The sequence below is a fragment of the Pyrenophora tritici-repentis genome, chromosome 9 (assembly GCF_003171515.1).
Source record: "Pyrenophora tritici-repentis strain M4 chromosome 9, whole genome shotgun sequence".
In the NCBI taxonomy this organism is placed as follows: Eukaryota; Fungi; Ascomycota; class Dothideomycetes; order Pleosporales; family Pleosporaceae; genus Pyrenophora; species Pyrenophora tritici-repentis.
The window spans coordinates 1,520,038-1,545,492 of NC_089398.1; the positions used below are offsets into that span (position 1 = coordinate 1,520,038).

The 25,455-nt window shown below is 50.4% G+C and overlaps 4 protein-coding genes across 4 annotated transcripts; 3 read left to right on the forward strand and 1 right to left on the reverse strand.

Moving 5' to 3' along the window:
• Positions 1-184: 184 nt before the first annotated feature.
• PtrM4_149620 (EntF, Non-ribosomal peptide synthetase module protein) lies at positions 185-16,440 on the reverse strand (the record flags this gene model as incomplete). The annotated part of the gene is made up of 4 exons (XM_066109999.1): positions 185-322; positions 372-9,395; positions 9,483-15,725; positions 15,778-16,440. The coding sequence occupies 4 exons, from the start codon at positions 16,438-16,440 to the stop codon at positions 185-187; spliced, it is 16,068 nt and encodes a 5,355-aa protein (XP_065959982.1).
• A 1,489-nt stretch (positions 16,441-17,929) lies between these two features.
• Positions 17,930-21,104, forward strand: PtrM4_149630 (uncharacterized protein; the record flags this gene model as incomplete). The annotated part of the gene is made up of 4 exons (XM_001938572.2): positions 17,930-18,464; positions 18,527-18,686; positions 18,735-19,389; positions 19,440-21,104. The coding sequence occupies 4 exons, from the start codon at positions 17,930-17,932 to the stop codon at positions 21,102-21,104; spliced, it is 3,015 nt and encodes a 1,004-aa protein (XP_001938607.2).
• Positions 21,105-21,294: 190 nt separating this feature from the next.
• On the forward strand, positions 21,295-22,178 carry PtrM4_149640 (uncharacterized protein; the record flags this gene model as incomplete). The annotated part of the gene is made up of 2 exons (XM_066110000.1): positions 21,295-21,511; positions 21,559-22,178. The coding sequence occupies 2 exons, from the start codon at positions 21,295-21,297 to the stop codon at positions 22,176-22,178; spliced, it is 837 nt and encodes a 278-aa protein (XP_065959983.1).
• A 1,422-nt stretch (positions 22,179-23,600) lies between these two features.
• Positions 23,601-25,314, forward strand: PtrM4_149650 (IucD, Lysine-ornithine N-monooxygenase; the record flags this gene model as incomplete). The annotated part of the gene is made up of 3 exons (XM_001938571.2): positions 23,601-24,520; positions 24,569-25,115; positions 25,192-25,314. 3 exons carry the CDS (start codon positions 23,601-23,603, stop codon positions 25,312-25,314), a joined length of 1,590 nt encoding a protein of 529 aa, XP_001938606.1.
• Positions 25,315-25,455: the final 141 nt, after the last annotated feature.

The following is a 25,455-nucleotide window of genomic DNA, read 5'->3' on the forward strand; positions in this document are numbered from 1 at the left end:
ACCCCACTTTGCTTAGTCAAGTAGTCATATAATCACTGAAATTTCTACCAAAACATAATACTGTATACCACCCGGGTGTTATATGAACTTGAAATAATAGTGTAAAACGATTACAGTAGTCTCCAGACACTTGAAACATTGACTAGAAAAAAGACGAACAGTAACAGGTACCCGCAACCTCACCTCACAACTCTTCCAACTCCTTAGCCAACTCCTTAACCAACTGCTCCCCTTGATCCAAACTAAGCATCTCCACCGGCGCGAAAACACCAATATCCAATCTACCATTGTTCCGCACCGTGGCTTCAATGTCGAGGGCGTGCTATGTGATGTTAGTTTTGCATGTTCCCGGATCCGCTTTCGGAACTTACCAAATACACGTCGTTAACACGTTTGTTCACAAGCTGTGCTGCAGCGCCTTTGTCCAACAATGCTGGGGATGCGGAGACGATCCTGTTGACACTCTCCTCCCACTGCTGCGTCGGCTTGATGGTGATATGCTGCTGTGTGTCTTCTCCTTGCTCTTGCTGTTGTACATCAGGCAACGAAAGGAAGTTGACAAAAGTGTCGATTTTGACACCGGTCCAGTCGCCGATTTCAAAGAGGCTTGATGCGTTTGCTGGGCTGCTAATGGAGAGCAGATCGGCTTGGATTTGCGTTGCTGTTTCGATTAGGCTGTGTGCCTGTGGTGATATGACACGTAGAGGGAGCAGGTTGACTGTGGGTACGGCCGCTGTCGATAGGTTTGCTATGGGAAGGGAGCGGTTTGCTAGGTAGACGCCTATCACCACGTCGGTGGAACTATTGGCTGCGGTGAGTCTCGAGTAAATCTTTGCGTAGGCGGCGAGGAAGAGGGCTTGTGTTGAGATGCCGTGCTGGCGCGTCGTTTTTTCGAGGTTGTTGGTCCGTAATAAGGCTGGCATAAAAACTTCTGTTCGCGCCGTTGGGGGTGAGGGTGGCTGTGGCAAGGGCTTCTGCGCAACGCCGTTGAGATAAGCTTCCCAGAATGCTTTTCGCTCTTGCTGAGCTGATGCCGTGGAGCTGTGGGCGATAAGCCTATCAAAGGCATCGTTGCATGGAGGTGCGGCGCCGCCATTGCAGAGATTCTGTAACTGCTGCATGAGGAGTGGCAGGCTGACACCATCGTACAGTGCATGGTGAATCTTCAGCGTTAACTTCCAACCGCTTGGTACTTTTGAGACGAAGACATGCGCCCAAGGCTGTGCGGAAGAGATCTGTTGCACAAGACTGCAAAGTTCGTATTCTTCGCAATTCGTCACATCGGTTATAGGGCTTTCGACTTCTTTGAGCACGATTTGTACGTACGGCGCTTGATCGTCAGTCGTTGAAACAAAACATGTCCGCAGAATTGTACTCTGTCTGACCAGAGCTTCCCACGCACTTTGGAGAGCTTCGAAAGACGCATCTCCATGCATTTCGTAGGTGAACTCCGGGTGAAAGTTACTCCCGTCGGTATTCACCCACATTGAGAGCATGTATAGCTGCCCAGCAGTGACGGGCAAAACGTTAGCAGCGTTTTTGTTGTTGATACAAGCTCGGTCCAGGAGATCCGCTATGTCTAACCCCTGCAATGATTCCAGAATGGCTGATAGATCATCTTGATCGTTGTGGTGTGACGCTTGAGCAGCGCGCTCAGCCACTACCCTTGCCATCTTGGCGACGGTACCAGCGCGAAGCATCTCGCCAACAGTAATGATGACATTCTGTTTGCGGAGAAGGGAAGAGACTTTGATCGCGCTAATAGAGTCCAGACCCATGTGGAAGATGGTCATATCGCTTGTGATCTCATCCTCAGGTATCTTCGATACAGCGGCCAAGATCTTGCGGATCTTGCGTGTAGTCGGTGTGTCTGCCGAAATCTCGACCCGCTTGTCCTGGGGAAGTTCGGATATCTTGGCCTGTCCTGTACCGTCTTCTCCAAACATTGGCAGCCCGCACACCGACGTTCCAGCCGTTGTTATTCCGATTACAGGCGCTTCTGGATTGGCCATCAGGTACTTCAGCACATCGTCCATTCGATCCAATAAAACCTTTGCTCCTTCTTCATTGAAAACCTCTTCTTTCACTGCGCAACGCCACACCAAGGCATCGCCAATTACCTCCATTTCCACACAGACTGGATACTCTACATCACTATGTCCCCCAACACTAGTGTAAAGCTCTTGACTCCTATTTTGCCCTTGCTCCAAGCTCTTTTGGTATATGAATAGGCCTTCGAACAATCTACCACCAACACCCGCCTGAGATAGGGCTTTGCGAAGTGGGTAATGCTGCCACTGTTTGATGTTCGCAAGGTTATCCTGTACGTAACGCAGCATCTCGGTGCCGTTGCCATGGAGTATGGCTCGGATTGCAACAGTATTCATCGTCGGAAAGAGTAGCTGAGACATCTCGTCATCGTCGCGTCCCGATAAAACAGAACCGAATGTGACATCCAGTGAGTGGGTATAGAATGCAGATACCAGGGCAAATACTGTTTGTCCGACTGTCTGAAGAGAAATGTTGCTCCTTTTCGCGAAAGCCTGGACCCCATCTAGCGCTACCGCACTATAGTGTTCGTAGCGATGAACAGTGCTGCTAATATCACTGGATAAACCTGCGCGCCGCGGGAAAAGAACTTTGGTAGCGTCTGAGAGGTAATCCCGCCAGAACCCTACGGCATCAGAGCCTGACGCTGAAATGATACCAGCCAATGACGATACATAGCTCGGTCGAGATGTGAGCTCATCGCCGTATGCTCGGTGCACGTCGGAATGCAGTAGGCTGAGAGCCCAACCATCGTACAAAGCATGTGCGATGCTTAATACAAGGTAGTTGCGATTAGGAGTTTCAATGAATACAAGGCGAAATGGGGGTGTCAACAGCGGAGTCTGTCTAGCATCGGTTCGGAGCTTCTCGAAGATTGAGGGGAAATCGGGCCCTTCTTCCAAGTTGATCTGCGACCAAAATTTGTGAGGTTGTTGATGAATGATTTGTGCAAAGGAACCATCAACATCTGGGTCATCGACTTGCACAAAGCCAGTGCGCAAGATTGGCGAATGTTCAACAACGTTCACCCAAGCCTGCTGCAGCTTTTCGGTGTTCGTATTCGCGCTCAGTTCTAATACATCGGAGTTATAGTACCTCGTATATCCAGATGTAGTCATCTCAGCGACCATAGCTTCTTGTAAGGGTGTCAGAGGAAGGACTGCTTCAATATCTGTTGTGTTGAAGGCGCGTTCCTCCAGATGTCGGATCAATCTCTGCCTTTGAAGATCGAAATCTGATTCTGACGTAGAGTCCTCGGCGTGATCCTCTGTGATCGAGACGTTCATCACCATCTTCCCGATGTTCAGTCCACGCATGATGGCGCTGACTGGAAGATTGATTCCGCGCTTCTTGACCCTTGAAGATAGCTTGATCGCATCGATACTGTCGAGCCCGAGTTCAAAGATAGATGTTGCCTCATTGATCTCTTCAAGATTGTTTCCGGATAAGTTGGCAATCTCTTCTCTAATCTTAATGGCACTGTCTGTCCACGCGAAGTCTGTTGCGACGTTGGTTCCGAAATCCGCAGGAGTATTTGCAACATTGCTACTTGCAGTCACCACGTTTGGTCCGATTGGCAGCTCAAGCAAGGCAGATGGATCTTCTAGGACCTGATGCAACGCATCCTCGAATCGATCCAGTAGCTCATTCGCCCCTCCCTCATAGGCAACATGTCCTTGCGTCACCAAGGTTAGATTGAAGTCGCTGTCAGATTTCTGTTCGACTTCAAAAGCTACGGGATAGTCGGCGACAGTATCTCCATCTAGGAGCGTCCAAGTGTCATTACTGGTCCAATCCTCGTCATCTTGTGAAACTTGGTATACAAAAAGGTTGTCGAACAGTGGGCGACTGGGAGCTCTTTTGCACCACTTCATGATGTCTCTCAGGGCCGTGTGCTGATACGGATGAGAAGCAACATTGTAATCGTGTATCCTCTTGATAATCGACGCCCAAGACTCTCTGGTTTGGGCGCGATGCTGGTAAGGGATGGTATTGAACATCGGACCCATGATGCGTTCTGCACCCTCGAGGTTGATGCTACGTCCAGAGACGACCATACCGGTTGTGAGTATTCCCTGGACATGCTGTTGAAGTACGCTGAGCCAGCAAGCTTGTATGATAGCCTGTGCGGTAACACTGAGTTGGCGTCGGGTAGGATCAAATGCTACTAACCCACGCAATTGTCGCGTCGTGACGATAGTCTCCATACTAGACTTGCCAGCCGCCGAAGGGAAGGACAGAGAATCCATCGAGATATGCCCTTGCCAGAAGCGCTTTGCCCCATCTACCATCCTCAATGGGCCATAAGCCAAAGCAGCATGGAAAGAAGGCGCAACAGACTGCGAAGCCCGCTGATGGTAGGCATTCCAAACAGCTTGGAAGATCAGGCCAATGCTGTTTCCATCATACAAAGCATGAAAGATGTGAATGACCAACAGCTTCTCCTCTTCCGTGACGACGAGGTGCACTTCGAACAGACGTCTGAGCTCAGCCTGGTTAGCCACTAGCCACTCTCGTCTTAAGTTATCCAGATGTTCACGAACGCGTTGATGCTCGACTGCAGTATGAATAACACCGCTGAATCGAACATCCTGGAGGACTGCTTGAACATATCCTTCCTCTGTGTTGATGAAAACTGTACGTAAGATCTGGGTTGAGGCGTAAACCTTTTGCCATGCTTCGTTTAGCTTCTCTTCGTCGATGTCTTCTTTTAGCTTGAGCTGAAAAGTGTTGAAGTAGAGCCCTTCATCGCTCTCCGAGGACCTGGCAATCATACCCTGTTGCAAAGGTGTGCATGGGGCGAGAGCTTCGATCATACCAGGTTCGACTGACAGGGAATGGGCGGCTACACGGCGATAGCGGTGCTGAACTGCGCTGACAGACTGCTGCGCGGCGATTACAGAACCCCGGCTATTCTCGAGCGAAGTAACAGTCCCCAAAGCTTTTGTAAGACGTCTGATTGTTGGATATCGCATGACCAAAGATGCAGTAGCTTCTGACAATCCGCTCTGCTTTAACGCTCGTGATACTCCAATTACGGTGATTGAGTCCATGCCCAACTCAAACAGGCTGGTATCTTTGGTAATAGATTCCTCATTCATGCCGAGCGTTTGCGACAGAATCTTGTGAACCTTCTTTTCCTGGTCTGACCATGGTTCCTGTTGATCATGGACTGTAGCTGAAAGTTTCTGGAGATCGTTAGGGGAAAGATCCTCGTACAAGCCGCGAAGTGCCTTTCCATCTGCTTTGTTATTGACATTGAGCGGCATAGCAGTGAGAGGAATAAAGTGAGTAGGAACCATGTACGGCGGAAGCTCCTCCTGACAAGCCTCCTTCGCGTGCATTACTTGATCAAAGATCCTCAAAATCACCTCGGGGAGAGGTTTTGACGGACTTGCGCATACGAGAAAGGCAACAAGCTGTTCCTTTTGCTGCTTTGGATGCTTGAGCACCAGCGTCGCAACATCTGAAATACCCTTTCCTGACTGCCTGATGATTGAATTGATCTCTCCCACCTCAAGGCGCTGACCACGTAGCTTGACTTGGTCGTCGGCACGACCCAAGAAATCGAAAGTGCCATCATGCAATATTCGCACCAGATCTCCGGTTCGGTAAACACGCTCGCCAAAACGTTCGAGATGTGGGAAGCGCTCGGCGGTCAACTCTGGACGATTGAGATATCCTTTACCAACGAGCTTGCCTGAGACACAGAGCTCACCGACACCGCCCCGAAAGACTGGGACGTCAGAGCCGGGATGAAGAACAAGGGAGCCCACATTATCGAACTGAGGACCGATATTGGAGGGTTTACCATTGGCTGGAACTCGCGGGTACATTGTACAACCTATCGTTGCTTCCGTCGGTCCATAGCCATTGTATATCACACTCTTCGGGCCCCACACATCCAAGATCTCTTGCTTCAAGCTCTCACCGCCAGTGATGAAGACTCCCTTGCAAAGACTTGGGACGTTATCTGGATGTAGGATCTGGGCGAGGCTGGGTGTCAGATCGATGTGCGTAACGTTGAGATCTCGGATAGAAGAAGACAGGTCTTCGAATATGAGATCACGAGGGGCCGACACCACACAGATGCCAACAGACCAACTCCAGTATTGTTCGAGAACCGATACGTCGAAATGGAAAGATGCGAACTGGAGCCAGCGCGAAGTCTCGTCCCAATGTCCAGCAAACAGGCGCTGGAAAGCGAGAAGAGCCTGTACTGCGTTCTCATGAGTTAATTCGCAACCTTTGGGGGTACCAGTCGTGCCAGAGGTGTACAAACAGTAGCTGCGGTCTTGAGGACTGATTTCACGATTAATCATGAGCTTGGATCCAGACAGCGAATGCCAGTCGATATGGTCAAGATCAAGTATCGGAACAGCAAGGCTCGTCTTGAACTTGTGAGACTGTGACGATAGTGAAAGTATGGCTTGGGCCTGTGAGTCTTCCACAATGAATGCTTGACGTGCAGCAGGCGCTCCAGGATCAATCGCAACGAAAGCGCACCCGGCTTTCAATATACCCAACATGGCGAAAGAGGCTTCCGGACACTTATCAAAACACACGCCAACAAGGCTACCTGGTTTGACACCGTGAGCTCTCAGCAACTGTGAGACCCTGTTCGCTTCGACATCCAACTCGGAATAAGTCCAACGCTTGACAAAGCGCTCACCGTTGTCCTTCGCGCTGAAAAACTCAAACGCAACACGCTCAGGATATCTTGTTGCCGTCTGTTCAACGAATTCATGGAGCAGTCGAACGTCAGACATCAACTCGTATTCCTTGGCCGGAGTGATGGAGTAGAGTTGACTTGAGTAGTTTTTGCCAACTACAGTAGTCTTTGTAGGCAAGATGAAATCTTCCATGAGATGATCAAGCTGCTGGAGTATCAACGTGGCCTGTTCTTCCGGTATGATATGCGGTAAAAAGGTCAGGCGATATTCTAGTCGTCCTGCGTTGGGCTCTAATTCGATCGAAAGCGGGTACTCTATTGTCGCTTTTTCGTCAACCACGCTCCAGGGACTGCTGGCACTCGTTTCAACACTCAGTTTTTGGTAGGCGAAGATGGTGTCAAAGAGTGACTCGTTCGGAAAGCCCATCAGTCTTCGGGCTTCATTGAGTGAAGTGGACTGATATTGCTGCATTTCCACGTTCAGAGCCATGACTTGTTTGAGCATACCGGCTCTGTCTTCTGCTACTTTTAGTGCAAAAGGCACAGTGTTGATGCACGGAAACACAACGCTCTCTGCTGCCTCAAATGTTCGACCGGAGAGTACAACTCCGCATGTCACGGAGCTCTCTCCAGTGTAAGCAGATAAGAGTGATAACCAACTAGCAATGCCAGCAGCTTGTAACGTGATGCTGGCTGCGCGACAGCCGCTCTCCAGATCATCAAGAGAATGATTCGACCGTCTTGTGCAAACTAATGGAGGTCTCACATCGTATCTCAAAGGCGCCAGGTTGGGAAATCTAGACGGGTTTGCCAATTTGCCAAGGCCTGCCCAGAATTGGTCTCTGCTTTTGTCTTCGTCATTTGAGCGGATTATACTATCGATGACAGGATCCAGAGATAGTGGCGGGAGGAGAGCTTGTTCGTGATAGGCAGCTGCGACATCATGGAAGATGAGCTGAAGACTTCGGGCATCGAAAATTGCATGGAAGATAGCCAGATCGAGGAACAAGTGGCCATCTTCGCAAACGACACGTACTTGCCAAGGTGGCAAGTGAAGCTTGTCCAAAGCTCTGGATCTCACCTCCCCTAGCCATGCATTAACCGGATCGAAAACACCGCCCTCCTGTGTCATAATCCATTGTAGAGTGACGGAATCAGGGGTGTACTCGACCATCGCAAAAGAATGGAGTGGGTCTTCCACGTGAACAAAGCCAGTTCGTAGCATGCTATGACGTGCCGTCGTGGTGGCCCATGCCATCTTCAGCCTGTCCATATCCGTGTCCAACTCCAATTGTAGCCGAACATGATTCATGTATACAGAACCTTCTTTGGCCAGGAATTGAGATGCCATGCCCTCTTGCAGAGGGGTACAAGGTCGAATAGCTATGACATCCCCGTGCTTGATATCATGGGTTTTCAAGATTTGCGACTTATGGGTGCACTCAAAACTGGTGAAGTTGAAGACAGGGGTTGCAGGTGTAACTACTGTGCTCGTGCGATCAATATGTGCCGCAAGCTCAGCGCAACTGGTATGTCTCAAGACATCTGTGGCATTCACAGTTTGACCTTGTTTCCGGAGCGCTGCCGCGATTTGTACTGCACTAATGCTGTCGAGGCCGAGCTGATAGATTGACGTTGTCGGCAGAATGTCGTCCAGTGAGGTTTTAGAGAGTCGCGCTAGAACCTGTCGGACTCGTGATTCCAACTCATTCCATTGGTACGCTGGGGAATTCGAAATGCCATCGGCGAGTGAGGTTTCATCAGCGCAGCTCCGGAAGATGCTTGTTAACGCATTCTTGTCGATCTTCCCCGCCATGGATTTGGGTATTTCTTTCACGAACAAGAAGAAACTGGGCACCATGTATGAAGGCAGATGGGTGCTTGCAGTCTTTTTGAGGTTTCCGCGAAGTGTGATACGTTCGGTCTCCTCGATGTCTTGGTGCAGCGCCAAGAAACACACCAGTTGCTCCTTTGCCGTCGTGTCTTTCCTGAGAATCTGTGTAGTAATAGCTGGAATATCTGGGTGAGACTCTTGGAGAACACTGTTGATCTCACCCAGCTCTACTCTCAGTCCACGGATCTTCACTTGGTCGTCTGTCCGTCCAAGGAACTCGAAGCTCCTGTCGCTCAGCATGCGCACCCTGTCACCACTCTTGTAAAACCTCTGGCCGCATCTACTCACAAAACGCTCATTGGTGAGATCAGGCTTACCAAAGTAGCCTCGCGCAAGTTGGGCACCTCCGATGTACAGTTCTCCGACGCTCAGCATAGCCAAAGGCGATTTACCTCGCTCTGAAAACACAGCGAAAGAAGTACTTGGGAAGGGCTTGCCAATAATTGAAGTTTTCGTTCCTTTCGAGACAGGGCTCATTGTTGTGCAGAAAGCCGCCTCAGTAGGTCCGTAAGAGTTGACGCACAGGGCCCCCCATTCCTTGACGACCGCGGGCGACATGGCCTCGCCGATACAATAGAGCCATTTGACGTTTGGTACATCTGATCTTCTCAAAGACGCTGCAACTGATGGTGTAAGATCCAGTAAGTCAACACCCAGAGTGTTGATCACCTTCGGCAAGTCGTTCAACAAATGGTTTTGTTCTGCAACACAAAGGGTGAAACCAAAGGTCCAAGCAAGGAAACAGTCATAGTAGCACATGTCGAAGGACGTAGCGGCGTACTGTAGCAGTCTGGAGGATGGGCTCCAAGGCACGAGCGCCCTGGAACTTTCTATAGTTTGCACTGGAGCGCGATGTTCCATGCTTACTGCCTTTGGTACGCCGGTAGAACCAGAAGTGAACAAACAATAGGCCAGATGCGAGTTCTTCAAGCCACCAATGACAGGATTGGTCCGGCAGGAAGGTGCGATGTCTCCAACGTTGATGACGAGCGCTTCAGTGAGACCTTTAGGGGGTATTGAACAATCAGAACATAGAAGAAGCTTTGGCTTCAACTCTGCAAGCATTAGCTTTCTCCGCGCTTCAGGTAAGTCGGGATGCACCGGTGCAAATGCAGCGCCAGCTTTGAGAACCCCCAGTATACTTGCATAGAACTGCGGACTCTTCGAAATGTGAATGGGGATGATATCCTCAGGCCCAGCTTTTGCCTCAATAAGCGTATGTGCGATGTGGTTTGCCTTATGGTTCAAGGTCATGAAAGACCAGGTGGTCCTGCCTCCTTCAGGATGTAAGAAATCAAGCGCTACACGATCCGGATCCAGTGACGACATGCGCTCGAACCCGGAGTGCAGTAGCTCTGAAGCAGTCACCGTCGTAGAGCCAACATCTGATTCTGCTCGAAGATGAGAGGGTATCTCGACGATGTCCATGGAGGAAGCTTGACGATGTTCGATGATGGATACCAGAGAGGCATCAAATGTCTCCATGACAACGGAGGCATCCGCTTCTGCCAGTAGCGAAGTATTGTAATGCAACACCAGCTTTAAAGCATTCCTAGTCTGGTCTTGAATGATCTCACACACTACTGGGAGATCCATGTCACCTATATCGTCGTCAAGTGACCAGATGGAATCATTCAGTTGTTCCTTCGGTTGCTGAAGTATAACAAGAGTGTCAAAAAGACGACCTCCGTCCTTGATAAGCTTCTTTTGTATGTGTCGAAGTGGAGTCAGCTGGTAAGCTAGCGAGTCTATGTTGAGAGTGTGTATCAGTTTTGTCAAATCCCTGTTGCTCTTGGCGGAATCGAGTACGACACGGACAGGCAGTGTGTTGAAGCAAGGCGCCACAAGACGCTCTAAATCTTCCCCCGGAATGCTGCGCCCGCTCACGACATTTCCAAAGCAGATGTCGTTCTCGCCCATGTACAAATGTAGGAGTTTCGCCCAAGCAGCATGAATCACCGATAACAGTGACACCGACATGTTTCGACAAGCCTGCCGTATATTATCGAGTGGTAATGCTAGGTCTCTCGTCGAACAGGCGGGACTCCCGGGAGCGTTGGCAATCTTGCTTGTGAGAGTGGGAAAATATGTAGGCTCAAAGCCATCCAGGAGATGATTCCAGTAGTCATCGGCTTCATGGGCATCCATAACAAGCATATGATGCAAGTATGTGTCGTATGATATGGGTGACGGAAGATTATAACCCAGATACAAGTCTTGTACCTCACGGACTAGAGTGGAGATGGCAATACCATCGTAGAGCGCGTGGTGGCAGCAAAATAGCAACTTAGTAGAGAGGCCGTCTTGAGCTAATGCAAAGTAGACAGGGGGCTCATTAGCTTCGAGAAGGCTGGTTAGAGCTTGGTAGATCTGCGATCGAAGCTCATTCCCTAACTTTTGGTGGTGCCAAGCCAAGTCCTCACGATGCAGAATGACCTGAGCAAACGCGAATGAGGATTCTTCAGTCGCGAAGAAGGAAGTTCGAAGAATTTCATGACGTTGGACCATGTGTTCCCAGCAAAGTTGGAGCTGGGACACGTCTCCTCTGATATCGAAGATCATGACGTTACAGTAAGCGGCATCTGTAGACGATTGGCCGCTTGAAAGCATAGCTTCTTGGAGTGGTGTACATGGAAGAATCCTAGCCACTCGAGAACCTCGCTGTTCGTAGTACGAAGTTATCTCTGAGACCAGCTTTGGGTTGAACACGTTGTCTAGATTAGCCCTGAGCTTCTTGACTGTTGTTCGTACCAAGGAGCTCGAGCCTTCCACGGATGCTAGGTGTGCGATTGACGGGTTCTTTAAAAGCATTGAAACAGCGAAGTCCCCCAATTCTTCCTTGCGGAGCTCACTGCAGAATTGTATAGCGGACACAGAATCGAGCCCCAGATTGAAGAACGAGGAACTGCGTCGGATTGTGCTTGGTGGAATGTCAAGCACCTGGGCCAGAACCTGAGCGACGCTTTGCTCCCATTCAGATGACAAGCCAGGTTCTTCGCTATTCTCCTCCGAATTGGCAGTGTGGGTCAAATATGCTTCTGTCAAGCCACTGAACAGGTTTAAGAGAAGACGCCTGTCAATCTTCGCCTGTGGGGTCATTGGGAGATAGGAGATGGGTATGAGGTTAGAAGGAACCATGTAAGTAGGTAGACGCCGGGAGAGTAGCGCAAACAGCTCTTTCTTTGCAACCCCGAATTCTGTGGGCTGCAAGCACCGGAAGTTTTGTGTTGCGTTCGTAGCGGGTACCCAGAAATTTACTAGCATCTTAGCATGGTGATATCGAGACGTGACCAGCGTAACACAGTCTCTGACTGCTTCGTGATCGAGCAAGATCGATGTGATCTCTCCGAGCTCAACCCGTTGGCCTCGGATCTTCACCTGGTCATCCGAACGCCCAGTGGACAGTATGGAGTCATCGGGCAGCAGTATACCCATATCACCAGACCGATATATTCTGCCATGAAGAGGATGATTCATGATCTTTGCAGCGTTGAGTTCTGGTCGGTTCAGGTAGCCGCGGAAGACCTGCGAGCCTCCAAAGCAAAGTTCCCCAACAGCGCCCCTGGGGAGGATAGCATTGCTATCGGGATCGAACACAAATGCTGAAGTATTATCGAAAGGCATGCCTATGTTGTTGATCAGATCGTCAGATGTGACCTTAGCCCGCACGGTGCATATGTTCGTGGTCTCAGAAGGACCATAGCCTTGGTATAAGCCTTTGCCAGCCCACTTTCGTCGAACAGTCTCCGTCAAGGCTTCACCTGCAGTCACGAGGAATTCGACTTTTGGTACATTCCTTGGGTCCACTAGGGCAGCAACTGTAGGCGTGAGACTCAGATGCGTGATTTCCAGGCGATTGATGGCAGCTTCGAAGTCATGAAATACATCATCCTTCTTTGCGGAGCATAGGCACAAGCCAACGTACCAGGAGAAGAAAACCTCGAAGACACTGACATCAAAAGCTTGCGAACATGACTGGAGCAGACGTGAGTTCTCCGAAAAGGGATACAATGTTGAAAGATATTGCAAGTTGCTCATGAGGTTATCTTGAGTGACAAGGACTCCCTTGGGTGTTCCGGTACTACCAGACGTAAAAACAGCATAAGCTAGGTGCTGTCCATTGTAGGGTACGTCCAAGTTTTCGTCGGGATAGTCCGAGAGCCTGATAAGATCAAAGTCGACGAAATCAACCAAGACATCCTGTGACATAGCGCTTGAAATAGACGATTCCGAGACACATACTCTGACTTGTGCATCCACCAGAATGGTTTTGACCCTGTCTAATGGGGTTTCAGGAACTAGCGGTAGGTAGCCACAACCAAGCTTTAGTACGGCCAGAATAGAGACGTAGAGATCAATGGATTTCTCCATAATGATACAGACTAGCTGATCATTTCCCACCCCGTGCTCTGCAAGAACGCGAGCGAGCTGATTGGCGCGAGAATTCAGCATGCCATAGGTAGCCGTGCTTTGAATCGCAATTACACCATTGACAAGATGTCCGAAAACAATGGCGCTTTTATACGGAGCTGTTGCAGCCCAATGCTCGACCGCATGGGAAGGGCCGTGGTCGATTGGCCGCTGCAGAGGCTTAGCGTTGGCTATGGACAGGGACTCTGTGGCAAAGCAGCGATTAATACAAGCAATGTCGCCATTGACATTCGCTAAGAACAATTCTACCACTTGGTCGATTTGACGTGCCATGTATGCGATCTGCTGCTCCGGTATGGTTGCGACATCGAAAGTGGCGCGGAATAATATGTCATCTCCGCGCGGTTCAAATTCCAACGTGACTCTAAATTCGGATTCATCTGCGTTGTCGACGATCTGGGCAACGAGAGATGAATTGGAATCGGAAACGATAGACTGCTGCCACACAAACAATATATCGAACAGCTGTGTTCCTGGCTGTACGTTTGCCGCTCTCGCTATCTCGCGCAACGATACAGTGCTGTGTCGCAGACTTTCTCGATTGATTGCTTGAGTCTTGGATAATATGTCTCGAATACAATGTGTGTCGCTAAAATCCATACGGAAAGGGACAGAGGCCATGCAGGGACCGATAACATCCTCAACTCCAGCTATAGGCATGGTTCGTCCTGAAGTAACGTTGCCAAGGACAACATCCGTCGCGCCACTGTACAATCTGAGAATACAGGCAGTAGCTGCTTGGAAGTAAACTTGGGGGTTGATAGCCAGTTCGCGAGCATGACGAGCTAAGCTTCGTGGACAAACGGCAGACTTCCCGGAGAAGCGTCGTATGGCTCGGCTGTGCAAGAGCTTTCCATGGTAGTTTGGGATAGTGGTAGGGATATAGTCCGAAAGCAAGGAAGCCCAGTACTTTTTGGAGCTGTCATGGTCATGACATTGTTCCTTATGCACAAGGTAATGCGTCACAGCCTGGAACTGTTGCCGCGAAATCGTCTCCTCACCACGAATGATCTTATCTAAATCGTAGAGAATCAGGTCGAAGGACCATCCGTCATACAAAGCATGATGCATCTGAAAGAGAAGCCGGGGCCGCTCGGAGCTTGTAGTTATCTGGATAGTGAGAGGCCGTAGTAAGTCATCATCAGATTGAAGTGAGAAAGCTTTGGAGAAACAGTTGACTTCCCGAATCTGAGATGGCAACAGATCTTTCCATATCACTTGAGAGAAAGTCGTTGAATGTTGAGACTCAAGGAGGAAGCCGGTGCGTAAGATCTCGGTAGCGCTGGCGAGAACTCTGATAGCGTCCCGAATCCTTTCATACTTGCATGGGACCAAAAGCTCCACTTCAATCCAGTTGCAATACGCACTGGGTCGTGATATCGTTTCTGCCAACATGGCTTCCTGAAGCGGAGTGCATGGGATTACGTAAGCAATCTCATTATGCCAACGCCGAAGCCGAGCAACCTCTGTGTAAGTAGACAATTTGGCAGCATCAGTTGTTCCGCCATTTATGGTTTTATCGCTTTTGCACACGGCAACAAGGTCCCTCACTGTCGAAGCTGACAGTACGTCCATCGCCCCAACATTGTACCCCTCCCGTCGCAGTGCAGATGCTATGCGAATGGAGCGAAGCGAATCCAGTCCAGAAAGGGAGAGATTTGAGTCCATCGTAACACTTCGCGATGCATAATGTCTGATGAGATCTAAAATGGCCAGGCTCTGGGGATCGCCGGAGGTGGCAGATACAGGCGTGTCACCTGAAGAGACAGTGCGACTATAACTCTTTGCAAGCGCATCCTTGTCAGTCTTGCCAGATGGAAGTTGTGGCATGACTTCTACAAGGCATACGTCGGATGGGATCATGAATGCGGGAAGCCACTGCTTGCAGGTGACGAGAACGTCCGCGCGCGATACTTCTTGGCAGTCGACGGCACAGAAGGCGACCAAGTTGTCCTGTAGTACCATTACAACAGCTGTACGGCAGCTCTCCATCTTCATGATAGCTTTTTCGATTTCACCCAGCTCGACCCGCTGGCCCCTCAGTTTGACCTGACCAGCCACGACACGACCTAGGCACTCCAAGATTCCGTGTTCGTTGATCTTGGCTCGATCGCCAGTTCGATACAGCCGACCATAATACAGATGGTCGACGAAAGATGCACTCGTGAGGTCAGGCCGATTGAGATATTCTTCAGCAACCTGAGGGCCACCAATAGCAAGCTCTCCAATTTGTCCGACTGGTAATATCTCGATACAAGTTGGATCCTGAAGTTCTGCTGCAGGTGCAATTACAAATGCCGAGACTGTTTCTAGCGGAAATCCTATTGTGGCGGTAGAAGAGGTTGCTGGGAAGTTTGGCTGTAGCGTACAGTGAATTGAGGCTTCAGTTGGTCCATACATGGCCCACAATATACTGTCAAGGGTTCCGGTACCACCGTATTCATCAACAACATGTTGCGTAAGCATTTCACCAATAGTGAGCAATAACTTCAAGCCTGGCACGCTTGCTCTGCCATGAAGGAGGTTGCTCGCCACTGTTGGTGTGAGTTCAGCAGCATCTACCTCAAGACTGTTGATCGTCTTGGGAAGATCATCAAGCATCTGCTCGCGTGTGCAGCCAACCAACGTCCGTCCTCGAAGCCAAGGGAAGAATATCTCGAAAATAGAAACGTCGAAGGTCTTTTTTCTTAGGTAAGTATATGTCAAGAAGAAGCGGTGGAAGTATACTTACAGGAGCTGCAAACTGCAGAAAGCGGTGGAAGTCAGGGATGTGAGAATCGTGCGCTAAGAGGCTCTGAGTGACCGCGCGATGAGATACACTCACTGCCTTGGGCATTCCAGTGGACCCAGAAGTATACAATACGTATGCGAGGTCATTGGTGTTCGGCTGCGGCAGATTAACTGTAAGACGATGGCCGCGATCAGAGAGCTCGCCATCGACACAAACGACTTGAATACTGGTGGCTGTTTTTAGTTGCTCGTAGTAGGATGATGAGGTGACAATTAAGTCGGCCGATATGTCGTCAAGGATGAATTCCAGTCGTTTTGATGGTGTATCGAGATTGAGGGGGCAAAAGGCTTTCCCTGCTTTCAAGATAGCCAGAATAACCACGTAAAGCTCGGGTGATTGTGGTAGAAACACTGGAATGATTGGTGATACACTTTCGAGCTTCGCTAGTATTTCCGTGATCCTTCCAGCCAGAACATCGCTCAAGAGATGCAGGGTCTTGTATGAGAACTTCCGTCTTTTCGATCCATGTTCCAGGAAATCGATAGCGGTCGCGTCATGATCCAAGGGCCGCACTAGCTCATGAAGAAGCTGTGGTCCTTCCAGCATCGAGGGATGTCCATTGAGAATCGACAAGCGCTGGCTGGCGCCATTCTCTCGTACCATTTTTTGCGAGGTAGTGTCGCTAACAGATATGAATGGCTTCAGGAATTTTGGTTATGTGCCGCCTCCAGCAACAGCTCAGAAAATTAGAAGAACAAATGATAGTATTAAACAGATAATAGTAGGTGCTGCATGAAAGCCCGTAGGATGGGATGCCCGGGTTGTCTCAGTGATGAGAAACCGCAGCACGGTGATTGGTGGAAAGGCTCGAGGTACCTTCGAACAGACGCAAGGCTCGTGCACGTGATAATAGGCTATAGGGCCTTTACTATGTAGCTCGTCGAAGCTTGATTAGAGAGCGCGCAGTCTTGGAAAAGAGTAGGCAGCAAGTGAGCGCGAAACGAAGCCCGGCTGTCGAAGCCCCTAAATGAGTCGGAAGGGCTTGGAAAACAAAAGGTCTCAAGGTAAGGTAAAAGGTATTTCGATAATATCTTGGGTCGCAACCTGCACCGTGATGCTGAGCACGTTGTTGTTGACAGAAGCAGCGTCATACATGCTGGTCGGCTGGTGAGCGGACGTGTCATTCGACAAGCGGCGGGTAACGATGTGCTAAACGCGGCGGGCGCTCAGCAAGCAGACGGAGAAACAAGGGCGAAAATAGTTTTGCGACAAGACTGCATCGAGACTGTGAACCGAAGCTCCACCGGAATTATGCTAGCCCAGAGTCGTAGCGCGACATGGTGGGTAAGAGGACGTGGGCGGGTGCGGGCACGCCTCCGATGACGACAACATTGCCTGCGCGGGTGGCAGTGTCTCTGATGCTAGTCATAGTTATGTACTTGATCCCCCACGCGGTCCATGGAAGCCTAACTGTCAGCGGCAAACGCATCGGTAAGAGTGTCCGGTGTAGTGTGTTGTTGAAAGTGTTTCCTGGCTCGTGTTGCTGTTGAGTGGGGCCATGTCGAGTCGGGTCTAAGGCCGTCCCGTGCATGATCATTACATGATCTGCTATGCAAGCCAGGCCATGCCGCTATGTCCTAGAACAAAATTATCAGATCGAGCCTTCTCCTGCAGTCGGTCGCGGGCTAGTGAGCCGCACAATAGCCCTATCGGTGCACCTGGGCAGGTACACACGCATGCTGCATGCGTTGCTTCACCTATCCCAAGCATAGCTTCAATCGTGACCTGTTCGAAGCGTGCGCGATACCATTCCCGACTTGCTATGTGTTTCTTGCGACTTGTCTGGATATTGTGGCCCGGAATCGTCCAACGCGGCCTCATAAATCGACAGGACAAGACAGGGGTTGCAACCTTGGAATTTTCAATGACTACGCCAAGATCCCAAGTTAGCTAGCGTGTTCCTACGATGCTGTCCATCGAACCGCACCCAAACACGACGCGCCATCAACATCACTTCCATGGCATCTTCGGTCCTTACAGTCAGCAGTCGCACCATCACCACGGTACCCTAATCTTTGCCACCTTGCAGATAATCCATTACCAACCACTTCGATTCTGAAATTACTTTACATCGCGCCAGGCGCGCGCCACAATGCCCGACTACTCTGACGACGGAAGCTCTGAGAGCCAACCTCTTCTCGAATCTGAAGATAGCGAGATCGGGGATGGGCGCTCATTGCTTCATAGTACGCAATGGGAGAGACATGCGGAGCCTTCTCTAGCGACTGTTCAACCCCAGGCTTTTGAGACTGCCGTTGTTTTTCGCCAACGCTTCATCCGCCAGATCCTGGGATTGAATCCCTTCAAAACTAGTTATTTCACGCTGTACAGGCAGTTGGACGATCCTAGTTCGAAGTTTATCCTTGTACTCGGTGTCATCCTTGCTGTTCTGGCAGGGCTTCCACTTCCAATTATAGGTGTGATTCTTGGCCGGATCATCAATAATTTCCCCCCAGATGCAGACGAGCTCAAGAGCCTCTTGTATCGTCTGATGACGGTCGCGGTTGGCTACTTCGCCGTCACTTGGGGCTGGGCCGTGTGCTGGGCAGTCATAGGTGAAAGAGTCAGTAGAAAAACAAGAGAAAGGCTGCTTTATCGCGCTCTCGGCATGGATATGGCCTACTACGGTGCGTCAATGCCCGAATATTGTCCTAAATAGAATACATGTTGACATCAAATGCCAATATAGACACTGTTGCCCCTGACCTCTCTAGTATTCTTACAGAAAAGACACAGACTATCCAGCTCGGAACATCGGAAAAAGTTGGCCTATTCCTCGCGTCTATAAGCTATTTCATCTCTGCATTTACTGTAGGCTTCATGCTCAACGCAAGACTGACTGGGATAATGTAAATGTCATGGTTGTCAAATCAAGGATCTATGGCTAATGACTGCAGGTTTGTCACTGTGATTCCTTCCATGGGTTTAGTCGTTATATACGGCACCAGGACCGTGTCCCAGCTATCAAAACAGGCCTCAATCTACACCGAAAAAGCTGCTTCGGTCGCCGAGAGCGCCATACGGGCCGTGCAGATTGTGCAAGCCTTTGGCCTATTCGAGCAACTCAGCGAAGAACACATTCACCATCTTCGATCTGCACTGAGGTTCGGAGTAAAGAAGAGTATTGCAGGCGCGGTCATGCTGGGCTCAATCTATTTCGTAGCATACGCGACAAATGCTCTCGCATTCTGGTACGGTGATCGCTTACGCGACGGCAGCGCTGAAGCTGGTACCATATACGCTGTTGTATTCCTCATACTAGACGCTTCCTTTGTTATTGGGTCATTTGGGCCTTTCATCCAAACATTCGCCATGGCTGCTGCTGCCGGAGCTGCTGTACTGGAAGTCCTGGATCATCCACCATCTGAGATCGATGTGTACACTACCAAAGGGAAGCCAGCCGAAAAAGTGCACTTTGATCGAGAATTGATCTTCTCCGCTGTCTCTTTCGTGTATCCCGCTCGGCCAACTCTGAGGATTTTAGACAGTATTGATCTGCGCATACAGCCTGGGCAAGTGACCGGTCTCGTTGGTCCATCTGGATCGGGAAAGGTAAAACCTGGTTTAGTGAACTACCGTACTGCGCTTACTTTGATCGATAGTCTACGATTGCTTCATTGCTCTTGAGGCTCTATGATCCAACATATGGCAATATCATGCTTGGAAATGATAACTTGAAGACTTTCAACGTCCACAGCCTCCGGTCCTATATTGCACTAGTCAACCAAAACCCCGTTCTTTTTACGGGGACCATACTGGACAATATCAAGCATGGAATACCGCAGAGAGAACTGGAAAAGCTCTCCGAGGATGAGATTCTGGATCGATGCAAGTTTGCGGCGACCGAGGCATACTGCGACTTCCTAGACCGCCTCCCAGATGGTATTCATACGAAAATAGGCTCTGGCCCTCAATCTCAGCTGTCCGGCGGTCAGAAACAGCGCGTTACCCTAGCTCGTGCTCTGGTCGGCAATCCATCACTGCTCCTCTTAGATGAATTTACGAGCGCGATGGATGGAACGAGTGAAGCAATTGTACTGGAAAACCTCCGTCGTTCATCAGCAGCAAACACCCGGACTACCATCATAATTGCTCACCGCCTCGCTACTGTAAGAGATGCGGATCGCATCATCGTCATGAAGGATGGCAGTGTAGCAGAGGACGGGCGCCACGAGGAGCTCCTCAGGAAGAATGGCACCTATACAGAGCTAATCAAGGCTCAGCAGTTTGAGAAAGGGCAGCCATCAGCCGCATCCTCCATTCGATCTACGGCTCGCTCATTGCACAAGGAGAACGGGAAGGTCTCTATTGATTCAAGAGAGGCCAGCGTGACGGCCGTACCATCAGCTGTCCAAAGCCGTAAGACGAGCGCTTTCGAGCTAATCAAGAGGTCACTGTTATTGAGCCGCAATGAAGCACCGGCTATATTCATTGGTCTACTATCATCTATATTCAGTGGTGGAGTCATCATTGGAGAAGCCCTCATCTTCGGAAACTTGGTCGAACTCCTGAACGATACTACTGGGTCTGATGACCTCACGAGCAGGATATCTTTCTACTGCTTGCTGTTCCTTGTCCTTGCACTCATCGCTTTAGCTTCTCATTCGTTTGGCAAGACTGCCTTTGGTATCGTTTCAGAGAATCTTACCCTGCGGGTCAGAGACTTGTCCTTTCGAACCATCCTACAGCAGGACATTGCTTGGTTCTCAAAGCCTGGCCATTCACATCATGCACTCATGTCTCGCTTGAACTCTGATAGCGGAAGTATCAGCGGTCTTTCTGGAGTCATACTGGGTACGATCTTCTCGATTGCGACATCAGTCCTGGGTGGGATCATCCTAGCACACATTGTAGCCTGGAAAATTGCTATAGTGCTACTTGGTGCGGTTCCAATAATGTTGGGAGCGGGCTTCCTGCGCCTGCGAATCTTGCATATAGCCGAGACGCATCATCAAACAGCATATAACGATGCTGCGGCCTTGGCATCTGAAGCGACATCATCAATGCAGATCGTCGCAGTCTTTGGGCTAGAATCTCACTTTCTCGAGGCTTACCGGGAAGCAATCCGGAAACCGTACGAAAAGCACCTGAGGTTCAGCGTATTTGGCAATATCTTGCTCGCGTTCTCGCTTTCTGTCACTTACTTTGTCTACTCATTTGCATACTGGTGGTACGTCCTTGTCTTTCCTACTGTCACCCAATCTCCAACTTCTGCGTTCAATCCTGAAAGTGGAGAAGACATATTCACCCATAAACTGCAAGACTAACGGATCCCATAGGGGCTCGAAGCAAGTCCGCAATGGCAATTACAGTCAGCGAGAGTTCTTCATTGTGCTCCCTGCTCTGCTCTTCTCTGCACAGTCTGCGGGACAGCTCTTCAGTTTGGCGCCAGAAGTAGCACGTGCTAAGACAGCTGCACAAAGCGTCTTCTCTCTACACGACGAAAAGCCGACCATCATGAAGGAATTGCCCTCATCGGGAACTGCTGCTGTTTCCGACGGAGAAGCCCTATTGTCCGGACCGTCAGCTTCGTATGGAACTTTCGGTGTACGAGGAGAGCTTGAGTTCCGAAATGTCAGCCTCCATTATGCAAGTCGACCGAATGTGCTTGCATTGAATGACGTATCATTTCAAGTCCGACAGGGTGAGAATGTGGCGTTTGTAGGCCGCTCAGGTAAGACGAGTCAGAGACTAGCAAGACGTTTACTAAACTGTCTGCAGGTGCTGGAAAGTCAAGTACAATTCATCTGATCGAGAGGTTTTTCGATCCAACCTCAGGGCAAGTGTATCTGGATGGTCAAGACATACGACAAGAGCCTGTTCGTGCCCATCGTGCCCGCCTAGCACTCGTCGAGCAAGAGCCAGACCTTTTCCCTGGTTCAGTCAAGTTCAACATCGGACTCGGCCGTCGACCAGGCACCACCGTCAGTGACGAAGAGATAGAGCGTGTTGCGAAAGAGTGTGAGCTTCACGACTTTATCATGAGTCTTCCCGAAGGCTATAGCACCGAGGTTGGCGCACATGGCTCAAAACTCTCGGGTGGCCAGCGTCAACGGCTAGCCATCGCTAGAGCCCTTATACGCGACCCGGAGATTCTCCTCCTTGACGAGGCGACATCTCAACTGGACGCAACTACCGAAAGAGAGATCCGGAGAGCGATTGCTGCTGCTTCCAAAGGGCGGACTACGATTATGATTGCTCATAGATTGGCAAGCGTGCAACATGCGGACCGAATTTTCGTCTTCGATACTGGAAAGATTGTGGAGCAAGGGAGGCACGATGACCTTGTAGCCATGGGAGGTATATACGCTGCTATGGTGGCTACCCAGGAGCTTGACTGAGCATCATCTCTCACACAAGGCAGCTTGGATCAATGTGTCCATCTTCGTGCTCGCTGGTCATGCCTTCAACACATGAGGATGTTCTGCATCCATGTACTTTAGTTTCCATTTTGCATCTAGCTTGTAGGCGTTTTCTCTTGCATACAGATGGAGTAATGAGCCAAAGATGCTATGTATATGCTTGTACGCCTAAAAGTGCCTAAGAACAGTAATAAGATGCTCAATTTGCAATGCATGGCTACCTGCCAATTTTCATAGCATAAATGTACATGCCGTGTGATTAATGTTACCCAGGCTCGCACAACGTCTAGGCAGCGATCTGGAGCACGGAGCGCGTCATCGACTCTCCGATGGTCGATAATGATAAGGCGCTTTCTAAGGGACAGGCGACCTGTTGCAGCATGCTAACCAGCCTCGGCCATAAGGCCGAAGTAGGTGGTGCCCAGGTGTTGGGCAGCGCGTGACCAAGGACCGAGGCCGCTCCGAACTCGCAAGGAAAAACTCTTCATCTAATCAGATGGATTGATCATTTCCATCTGATAATCTCTGCTCTGCCAAGCGAGGCTTTTATCCACCACCCCACGTCTTTGGGTGCATTTGATCCAGCTGCGGTGCAGCTTGCAGGCAAGCGCAGCGGGGCGCAATAGAAAATTTTGCCTGCGTCATGCGCGCCGCGACTCTTGTTGCGAGCCGTCGTTTGGAGGCCTCTGGTCCGGCATCTTATCAGATGGAGCTTCCGAGGATCAGTTGCATGGGCTGTCACTGCTATTACACGGTTAGCGAACCACAGGTGGTGTCACCTTGTGCTAAAGGGCTGTACGAGTCTACTGTACACTAACTATTACGAAGATACATCGGACCACTCTCTGGTGGGAGGGTAGCTGCGGCCTTCGATCGACATGGATAGACTCTACGCAAGGACGGATCTCGAGCGCGGCTTTAGTTCTAGGTACAGCAGGCACATCCGCCGTGTACTTTTCCCATATACCTGGAGACGGCAGCTGTTTTGATTAAATCGATCACCAGGACGTTTTCCGTGCTTGTTGGAACGCTAAACAGCTTCTAAATGTGAGTTTTTGCCCTAAAATCTGATTATCTGATTATCTGTCTTGGTTTTCGCGTCAAGTGTAGACGTCATTGCTCGTACCATGCATTCAGCTGACGGTGTGCTTTGCGCCAGCTTCACGATTTTGTTCTTTCGGTTTGGTTGTCTCGTAAGCAAGTTGTAAACATTTACGGCGTGGTGACAAGTCAACGTACGTATTTTTCCATCTACTTTGGTGATCCGGCAAATGCGATGCATAGTTTCGACGAGAATCTGATATACTTGATTGGAAGAGGGGATCTGATACACAAAAACATGACTGACGCCTCCAGTGGGTACATTTCGTTGAAACATAACTACCCCTCTATCCCGCAAACATGAGCCCTCACGCCGAAATGTCGTCTACTTCGTCAGATGGCCCCGTCCCAGCTGTACAGCGAGCGTTCAATGGCTTCCTCTCCCATAATCTTGAGGAGAGCCACTTCCCTGCCTTCGAGAACCGGTCGCACCTCCGATATACTCCAGAAGATGAGTTGCATGATCTGATATGCGTTGGGTTTGGCCCTGCATCACTGGCCATCGGTGTGGCTCTGCACGATGCTTTGGACGGAACCGACCCCTCGCTGGCCGATGTGCCAGGTCTGCAAAGCCGGATGCCGAAAGTTGCGTTTCTCGAGAAGCAATCTCAGTTTGCGTGGCATGCGGGTATGCTCCTACCTGGCGCAAAGATGCAAATCACCTTTATGAAAGACATGGCAACCATGAGGAACCCGCGGAGCGAGTTCACTTTCATCAACTACCTGCACCAGAAAGATCGGCTAGCTGAATTTGCCAACCTGGGCACCTTCTTGCCCGCACGTGTGGAGTACGAGGACTACATGAGATGGTGCGCAAGCTGGTTTGAAGAGGTGGTGGCATACAGCCAGGAGGTCATTCAAGTCATGCCAGAGAAGTCTGCAAATGGCGAAATCACCACCTTTTCCGTCATCTCACGCAATACTTTAACCGGTCGCACCGAGACGAGAAGAACAAAACATGTGGTCATTGCGGCCGGTGGAAGACCAAACATTCCAGCGCCGTTTCCGACAAACCACCCCAAGGTCGTCCACTCGTCCAAGTTCTCATATATCTCGAAGCAGCTCTTGAAGGACCATGATGCGCCATACAGTGTGGCAGTCGTTGGCAACGGCCAGAGCGCAGCTGAAATCTTCGACTTCCTACACTCCAACTATCCCAACGCGCGGACGCGGCTGCTGATCAAGGGAGGAGCCCTGCGCCCTAGTGACGACTCGCCTTTGTGAGTACCCAGCACTGAGTATACAGACTTGTTACTGACTTCAGCCAGTGTCAATGAGATCTTCAACCCCTCGCGGACTGACTGCACGTACGCCCGCGCCCCCAAGCTTCGCGCAGCCACGCTCCTGGAAGACAAGGGCACCAACTATGGTGTCGTGCGCCTCGATCTCCTCGAACACATCTACGAGACGTTGTACATGCAGCGGATCCGGTATGGCAACACGCCGGCTGAAGAAGCACACTGGCCGCACCGCATAATGCCCTACCGCCGTGTCGTCGACGTGTCGGACTCTCCTGTACGTCCTGGTGGCGTCCGCCTACAAGTACACGACTCGAGTCCACTATACTTTTCCGAGAAGCCAGGCGCGCAAGAGCAGAAGGAGACACTGGACGTTGATGTCGTGTTCGTAGCAACTGGATACCATCGGGACCTGCACGAGACGCTGCTCAAGGATGCAAGACACCTCATGCCGGGCGGAGAACTCGAGGGCGCCAAGTGGCAGGTGCAGCGTGATTACAGGATCAACTTTACAGAGAAGAGTGTGGCGGATAATGCTGGCGTGTGGCTGCAGGGGTGCTGCGAGACTACGCATGGTGTAAGTCTTTTCCACTTGGTTTACATGCGGCGTGCAGATGCTGGAGATGTTTCAGGGGCTAACAATGTGTGTGCAGTTGAGCGATACTTTACTTTCGGTGCTCGCGACAAGAGGTGGAGAGATGGTCAGGGGCATCTTCGAGAAGCCGGCAATGTGGGACAATGGCGACGTGTTGGGCGGGTATCAAGCACGCGAGTAGAGTGTACAATAAAATGTGCATATAATGTACACTTTGGGGGGGAATATTTTGTTGTTTCAGATCTCATCATGTTGACAGGCCAAAACATTCTACGTCTTCTTCGTTACGTCCCTTGACTCGTTCTGTGCGCGCTGAGATGGG